At 25.7% G+C, this 8,604-nt stretch overlaps 1 protein-coding gene across 1 annotated transcript; it reads left to right on the top strand.

Annotated features, from left to right (window-relative positions):
• The first annotated feature begins 1,861 nt into the window (after positions 1 to 1,861).
• LOC105453974 (serine protease 48-like) lies at positions 1,862 to 7,346 on the top strand. Its single transcript, XM_011696284.1, has 10 exons — positions 1,862 to 1,949; positions 2,339 to 2,489; positions 2,935 to 3,187; positions 3,589 to 3,726; positions 3,847 to 3,993; positions 4,601 to 4,658; positions 5,168 to 5,318; positions 5,467 to 5,734; positions 6,121 to 6,258; positions 6,666 to 7,346. Exons 1-10 carry the CDS (start codon positions 1,898 to 1,900, stop codon positions 6,807 to 6,809), a joined length of 1,500 nt encoding a protein of 499 aa, XP_011694586.1. The 5' UTR covers positions 1,862 to 1,897; the 3' UTR covers positions 6,810 to 7,346.
• The last annotated feature ends 1,258 nt before the right edge of the window (positions 7,347 to 8,604 follow it).

Genomic DNA, 8,604 nt, shown 5'->3' with positions numbered 1-8,604 from the left:
ACTGCAATATTAAACTTTATTTAAAAAAGAATTCTTTTATAAAGATTACATAATACATTACGATTCAATCAACGAAATGAAATATTTTTAACATGATATTATAATTTAAATTATGTAAATTACAAATGACACGTAAAAATATATCTGTTTTGGTGTATTTATATATATTCTTTATTTATATCTATTTTTATTGGCATGTTTATATTATTCCTTTATTATGTAACTATTGTAATTTTACATACACAATGGCGCCATCTCTTGAGGAAATAAATTATCTGTTGCCCTAATGTAGGGAGCGGTTTTCTCAAAGGGGATTGAATGTACCATCCCAAGGTTACAGTAAACGAACATTATAATATATATATCCTGTACACAGGATATAGCTTTTCTCTACCATAAGAGTAACTTCTTTATCAAACTATAATCTCTGTCAAAAATATTAAGATATATTATCGACATGATATTTAATTTTAACAATACAATTTTTTTTAAATTGCATCATAAAACAACTTAAATATCTAGATAGCACACAGAGTTAAAAAAAATTTATTTGTATATTTACAATTAGTCTACCATCAATTCTGAATTCATTTTAATTTAGATGTAAAAAGAATTTTTTTTCAAAATTTTTAGAAAAAGAATTTTTTTTGCATCTGAAAATGAACTCAGAATTGATAACATATGACTGAATTCTTTTTGAACTCTCTATGCTATCTGGGTACTTATATGTTTAAGAATTATTTATTTAATCCTTTCCTTTATCTCTTTTTTATAGTATCTATAGTTGTAAAAATGAAAATCAATTTTGAAACGACAATAATGCCTAATATCGTAAATCATAAAATATGAATTAATTCTTTGTTAGGTATAAAAACATATTCTCACATGTTATTACATATTTTTCAAGAATCTTTTTTTCACACAAATTATGAAGCTCTTATATATTTATTTGTTATCATATCATTTTGATTGTTATTCTCCGTATTAATTAAAGCAACTTAATCTTACGTGTAATATAAAGTGATTACCACACACGCTGATAGTCGATGTAGATAATATCAAACCTTATTTATGATAAAAATCGCAACCAAATTAAATCTTCTTTTAGATAACGCGTTGGAAAAACCTTTGACCGTAATTTTAGATAAGAAATGGGAACGATATTAATCATGCAATTCTGATAAATAATAGTATTGTATATTTAATAATAATGTTTATCAAATCTGTATAAGGTACAATGTCCAAATAAATGCATATATAAATATAAATATAAATATAAATATATATATATATATGTAAATATTTAATAATCATCATATGCAAAAATATAATAAAATATAAAAAATATAATTAGAATTACTAAATATATATTATTAGTATCGATAGACGCGATTCAATTTTATTTTATAAACAACCTTTACAAATTTTAATTGTTTTCTTATTTGTGAAAAATATACGCACGAAAAAACTATAGGATAAAAAATCATTAAGAATTAAATTAAATTTTAAGATTTGTTTAAAATTGTGTATATTTATATTTAGAGATCTCTGAAAAAAAACTAATGTATTCAAGAATAAAAAATTGCCAATTTATTATAAAAATATGTGTTTAATTGTCGTAAAATATAATACATACAAATTGATATATTTATAAAGATGAGAAACGACAATAATTGAGCACTTGAAATCATATATATCCAATCTTATTTCAAATCGAGAAGTTATTTTCTTTGTGAGTGTAAATATCACAGCATACAAATACAAATACTTGTGCATCTTGAGATCTTTTAATTTGAAGTTGATAGATTGTAGGATAATGGTGATGAAAGAATTATAAAAGGCTGCTTAACTATAAATACTGTCGCCATTCGTCTGTGCACAGTATATTTCAGTAATCATGTACGCGGCAATTAATTTCTTTTTTATCGCTTTGGTATTTACAGTTCACGGTAAAATAATAAATCTCTTTTAAATAATCTTTTCTTGCTCTTTTTACGCGCTTGAAGAACTAACTTTATAATATTTATAAATTAGATTTGTTTAAATAAAATTGATATAATCTGTTTTATCTGTATAAAATATAAGAACATTTGATCTTTTAATTTTCTCTCTTTTTATTATAATATTCTTATAATATTTTTGTAATATTTAAATCTTAATAAAATAATTATTTTAGAATAAAAATAAAAAATAGAAAATAATAAAATGTGCGTAATTAAATTTATGTATACATATATATACTTTTTAAATTTTTTATACATTTATTAATTAAATTATTTTATACAAAAGTGATTAATTTTTAAATAGATTACGATATGTAAAATTCTTTGTTTATAAGGTTTGCCGACGTCGCATATCATCGGCGGCACAGACGCACCGCTCGGAAAATATCCACATCATGTTGCCTTGAAATATGAGGGCAGCTTTCGTTGCGGAGGATCAATTATTAACAAACGTTACATTCTCACTGCAGCTCATTGCGTAAATTTGTAAGTGTCCTTGTGATTTATATTAATTGTTCACATTCTAGCACTTTCTGTCAATAGTGGATTGCACGATTTGATCTAAATATTACTAAAAGAGTTTCTTTTTAAAGATCATAATAAAAATGTTACACACAATATATATGCAAATAAAAATTTTTTGTACGCTAAAAGAGTATTAGATTATTGCAATGTTACTTGTACTGAATTTATTCAGTTATAATATTTTGCAATATATATTCTTATGTTATGTTAAATCCCTTCAATTTATAAAAATACCATTTATAAAATTTTAATTTTTTTAAATAAATACTTAAAAAGTTAGAGTTATTCTTTCAATATTATATAAATTTAATATTATATAACGAATTTTAAGAATTTATCGTACATGATATTGAAAATTGAAGAGCTAGAATTATCTTGCATTTTAACAAAATGATTTTTTTTTAAGTGTCACCGATGCCAAGAAACTCAAAGTACACGCTGGTACGATCTATTTAAACGAGACAGGTGATGTTTATCAAGCGGAGAGTGTGACGTGGCACACTGGTTTCGACGATTTCAGACTTAATTACGATGTTGGTCTCATTCGATTAAACAAGGACATTGTGTTCACCAATGTGGTAAAGCCCATTCGGCTTGCACAGAAAGATATCGCTGTCACAGATCTTCCTTGCGTTGTGTCTGGTTGGGGCACCACTTCAGTAAATTTTCAAAAATTTAATATTACCTAATAGTCAAGAGTGAGATATACATATATAATTTACAGCAACTAAAATATCAGTAGTTTGGTAAAAAGTTTGTAAATTTCTTTCTTTAGAGTATGCAATGTTCTGTATTAATTAATCATAGTCTTTCAAGTTTTTTCGGATCTTTATTGATATAAATATTTCGTAATGCTTATAGATGAAAATAGTTAATTACATAGTTAATTACACAATTTCTACTATCTAACGATTGTATATTGTAGTCACATTTTTCTTATTTTTCACATTTTTGAGAAACTTAATATTATACTAATTATACACAATCAGTCTTGACTTTTTCCGCGTTGCTTAATTATGATGGCAAATTGTTTATTTATGAACACGAAACATTCTTTTAGCTCGGCGGACCTACACCCAACACTTTACAAGAAATCGTTCTGAAAGTTTACTCCCCCGAGAAATGCAAGCTTTCGTCATGGAGAGTAACCGATAATCACGTCTGCACTCTTACAAAAACCGGCGAGGGAGTGTGCCATGTAACGCATAGTTTATTATTATTTTTAACACGATCTCTATAATTTAAGGTTTATTCATTAGAAAAAAAAATAATTGTAAAAATTAGTTTTTACTTCTAACGATTTCTCATAATGTTGCAGGGTGATTCAGGTAGCGCTCTCATAGCCATGGACGTGCAGATTGGAATCGCATCTTTTGTGACTCCATGCGCTCTAGGAGAACCTGACAAATTTGTTAAGGTATCCGCATATCAAGATTGGATCAAAGAGCATATGGTTGATATCGAATAGGAATTAAATGGAATTTAATGCTTTTATATTATTACTGCGAATAATATATAAATTGACATGTAATATAATAATAAATTTTCAAATATTTTAAAACAGCACAGTTTTGCCAATTATTTATCATTTACAATTTATTTGTTAGCATTAAAAAATAATTTTTTTGAATAGCTCAAATTCCAGTTTATGATAATTTTAACTGTCATAAAATTGCAATACAGAGGAAATATACGAGCTATCCCAATGTATTATCAATATATTTATTGAGAAAATCTTTGTTTTTAAAATGGTTCCATGAATAATTTGCGTCTCTTTTTAATTATCGTATCGACTGGTTATCCAGATAAAGATTTCGAAATAAATTCTTCACCGACTGATAGAGATCTTCGTAGACACAATTCAATCTCACACGTCTTGCATAAATTGATAATTATCAAATTCATTTCGAGAGAATCTAATGATTAAATCTGGATTAAATAGATTTCGTTTTTACGTGTCATATATACATATATACACATATATACATTGTGAAGTACATTCTCTTGATGAAGTACTCAAAACCGCCTATATAAACGTATGAAACAGCTACGCTATTACCCAGTAACACGCTTTCAATATGCACGCGTTCTTTGCTTTGGTAGTCGCTTGCTTAGCGGTAGCCGCTCACGGTAAGCGAGAACAAATATAATTAATTTTGATTATTTAATTCATTTCATTTCATTTTTACAAGCTATAAATTAAAGTGGCAAATACGTACAAACTTGGAATTTTTTATATTTGCGTAATAATTAAAGTAAAACTACTAAATTTATATATATTATAATACTTTAAATATAAAAAATCTTTTGTGATTTTTTAATAAAATTAATTATATATTAATTCAAAGTTTGTATGTATCAAAAAGAATAAAACTGGATTATTTTAAGATGATAATCACGAAATAATGTTCTTAACATCTTATATCTCTTTTATAATAATTTAATTAATAAGAAATAAAATGTGCACATTTTCTTAAATTTAATAGTAAAAAATTATTGTATATACGTACTTATTAATAATTTATGGACTAATATAATATATTAATAATTATTTATATTATTAAAAGCTAAACAGCATTGCGTCATAATTCTGATTTATATTTTGTTTTACATTTTGTTTTATTGCACACATCTTACAGGCTTTCCAAACACTCAGATTGTTGGTGGAAAGGATGCTCCACCCGACAAGTTTCCATATCAAGTATCTCTGAGAAGATACGGAAGTCATTCCTGCGGCGGATCTATTCTAAGTCGGAATATGATTCTCACTGCCGCTCATTGTATAGTGGGGTACGTACACTTTATTCTTGCTTTATATTATTTATACACGTACCTGTGAATATAGGATAGAAAATTCTTTTTGTTATACCTGCTAATAAAGCAATATTTAAAATTACCTGAAAAATGAAAAGTAATCAAAATGTGTTCTGTTTAACAGCTACGAATCAGGTCCATCTCTGGAAGCGCTAACTATCCACGCCGGCACAAATCTGTTAAGCGAGCTTGGTACCGTCTACAAAGCTAAAAAAGTCATCGTTCACGAGGGTTTTGATCCTTTTGCATTAGTCAATGACATCGGTTTAATTATTCTGAAAAATCCTATTCAATTCAACAAAAATATACAGCCCATAACACTTGCAATTCCCGAATTTCCGTTTACTCCAGCTGGCAAACCCTGCACTTTATCTGGATGGGGAAGAACTTCGGTAAGCATTAAACAGAGATCATTTTATATAACAAAACCTTTGGCTTTATCTAATATTTATCAAATTTTATTTTAAAAATTTATTAAAATATAAGATTTTTCATCCTTAAAATTGTATTTCTTTAACATTGATAATAAGAAATAATTATATTATTTATTTCTTCTTGTGTTATGATTAAACATAGTTCACAATGAGTAGAAAAAGTTTTTGAAATTATTTACATAAAAAAATTAAAATTGCACAATGTGCTGATAGATTAATATTAATTTTTTTTTTAATTTACTTAAAAATTTAATGAACATGCACTAAACTAATGTTATATACGTATAATTTTTTCTTATGCTGTGTAAGTTTATAAAAAAACTTCTTATATTTCTTACTTTTAGCTTGGTGGTAAAGTTCCTGACAAATTACAAGAGATCGAGTTGGTTGTTTATGATCAAAATAAATGCAAACAAGAACACTGGAGGGTACAGTCTACTCACATTTGTACATTAACAAAAGCAGGCGAAGGCGCGTGTCACGTAAGTACTATTTTACCTAAATTATTGTTGTAAATGACGTGCAATAAACGAGAAAAGTATTCATAATCCATTATTTATCTCTCTAATGCAAATACAAATACATATATATATATATATATAGTGATGAAGATTTGAGTTTTACAAACACTAAAAATATCTAAATATTAAATAGGAGATAATATTAAGTTGCGACTTTATTCTCGATATATAAAATTATATGTATACATACATATATAAGAGTTATACATAAAATAAAAGTAGAAAATTTTTTCTCTACAATTTAAGACTAAAAAAATAATATCACAGTATTAAAATTATATTATAATAATTAAATATAACGAGTGAATTAAACTAAATAAAATTTTGATCTAGCAAATAATTAATCTTTGTCTCTATTAAATTTTCAGGGTGATTCCGGTGGTCCTCTTGTTGCTGAAGGTGTTCAGATCGGCATTGTCTCATTCGGTCAACCATGCGCTCGTGGATCGCCCGATGTATTCAGTAGGGTAGCCTCTTTCCAGGATTGGATCCAAAAACATGCGGTTTATTGAAAACATATCGTTGAATAATAGGATAAAACGAAATATATTTTATACGCACGCATTATTATTTAAATGTATTAATATTCTTTGATACTTATCCCATAAACATTACATAGAGATTCTGTCATAAAACGTTTAACAAGTTTAATATAATGTAAGATAAATAATGACTATAATTGTGTGTGCGTATAAGAGAGAATTTAAAATAATTTTCTGATAATTACTATGTGTATAAATCATTATTTTTATCTACATGTCTCGCCTAAAAATATCTTTGTTTAAATGCTATGATTATTTAAATAACACATTGTTTAAATAAACGTTATTGAACACTTTAATTATCAAACAGATTTCAATATAAACTCTGAGAATCCCAAAGTCCAAAAATGCCCAAATGTTTATAAAATATGCAAAATTAGATTAGAAAATAAATGTGTACGAAAAAATATATATATATATTATATGATATATACGAAACTTTATTATGTTTTGATATGATATATACGAAACATAACAAACAAAATTAATAAACATAATGAATGCATATTAACGTGTACTTTATATTACATATATCATTAGATATTTAATAATGTAATTTGAAAATAAATAAAAATAAAATTATTATTCTGAAATAGAATTTTTTGAGCGTGAAACAGTTAAATAGATAAAATAAAACAAATAATTCTGTTTTAAAAAAATTTAATGCATTATTTTAATAATATTTTATTGTTTTTCTCTTGATGTCTTCACAAATACATAATACAATCATTCTTAATCAAATAAGTAAAACCATGCATTATCCACGAATGGACAACGGAGCTCTTGAAAAAAATTCACGCGTCACTCACATAGGGATGGCATAACAATCAAAAGAAGTATTAGTAAATATATAATATGCATTATTTAAGTACAATAATTATTTTTACAAATAACTTTTATTCGAGATTTTATTAAAGATTTATTTTATTTTGTTTGTAAATAAATTTTTTTTCTTATTTCTTATTTATATATTTGTTTGATTCAGATTAGGTAAATTTGTAATTATTTACATTACAAGAATCGTATTGACCTTTAAGTATACGATATATGTATAATCTCTTAATGATATGTGGGTACGAATGTCAGATATAGTAATCGATAAAAATTAACCATGAGATTATATGTATTTTATGAGATAATCAGATAAATCCGAATTTTTCAAAGAGCGTATCGGACTATGGATTAAAGATTAAGGACTGGAAATTGAAGATTAGAATGCGATCAATCAGATAATATTAATTTTAATTCGTTTCATTCTGATAGATCAAATTCTGATCTCCAACTCGCAGTTCTTAATCTTCAATGTGTGGTCTAATACAAACATGTGAAAAGTTATGACAGTGAAAAATGCAAATTTAATTACAATTATCATTTTTATCAATCAATAGGTGAAAAATATAAATAACAGTATTTTATCGTGCGATACCGCGTTGAGAAAAATTCATCACAATCGCGTGATTTATATCTTTCTTGTAATTACTCCAGAAACATATATAAAGTTACGAATGCATCTATTCATTTTAGTTCCAAGCAACAAATCTGCAATCAAAGATGCATACGTTCACTTGTCTTGTATTTATCGCTCTAGCATACGCCACTGAAGGTACGAATATATAATTATTATAAATATTTACTGTTATAGAGAAAAAGACAGAAAAGTGTTTTTTTTAATTATATATATATATACCTATATATATATATAGGTATATATACATATATTTTATATATACATATATTTTTTTTTATTATATATATATATATATAT

The sequence above is a fragment of the Wasmannia auropunctata genome, unplaced genomic scaffold, assembly GCF_000956235.1.
Source record: "Wasmannia auropunctata unplaced genomic scaffold, wasmannia.A_1.0 LD335990.1, whole genome shotgun sequence".
In the NCBI taxonomy this organism is placed as follows: Eukaryota; Metazoa; Arthropoda; class Insecta; order Hymenoptera; family Formicidae; genus Wasmannia; species Wasmannia auropunctata.
The sequence above is the reverse complement of the archived record's forward strand: the minus strand, read 5'-3'. Positions and strand labels throughout refer to the sequence as shown.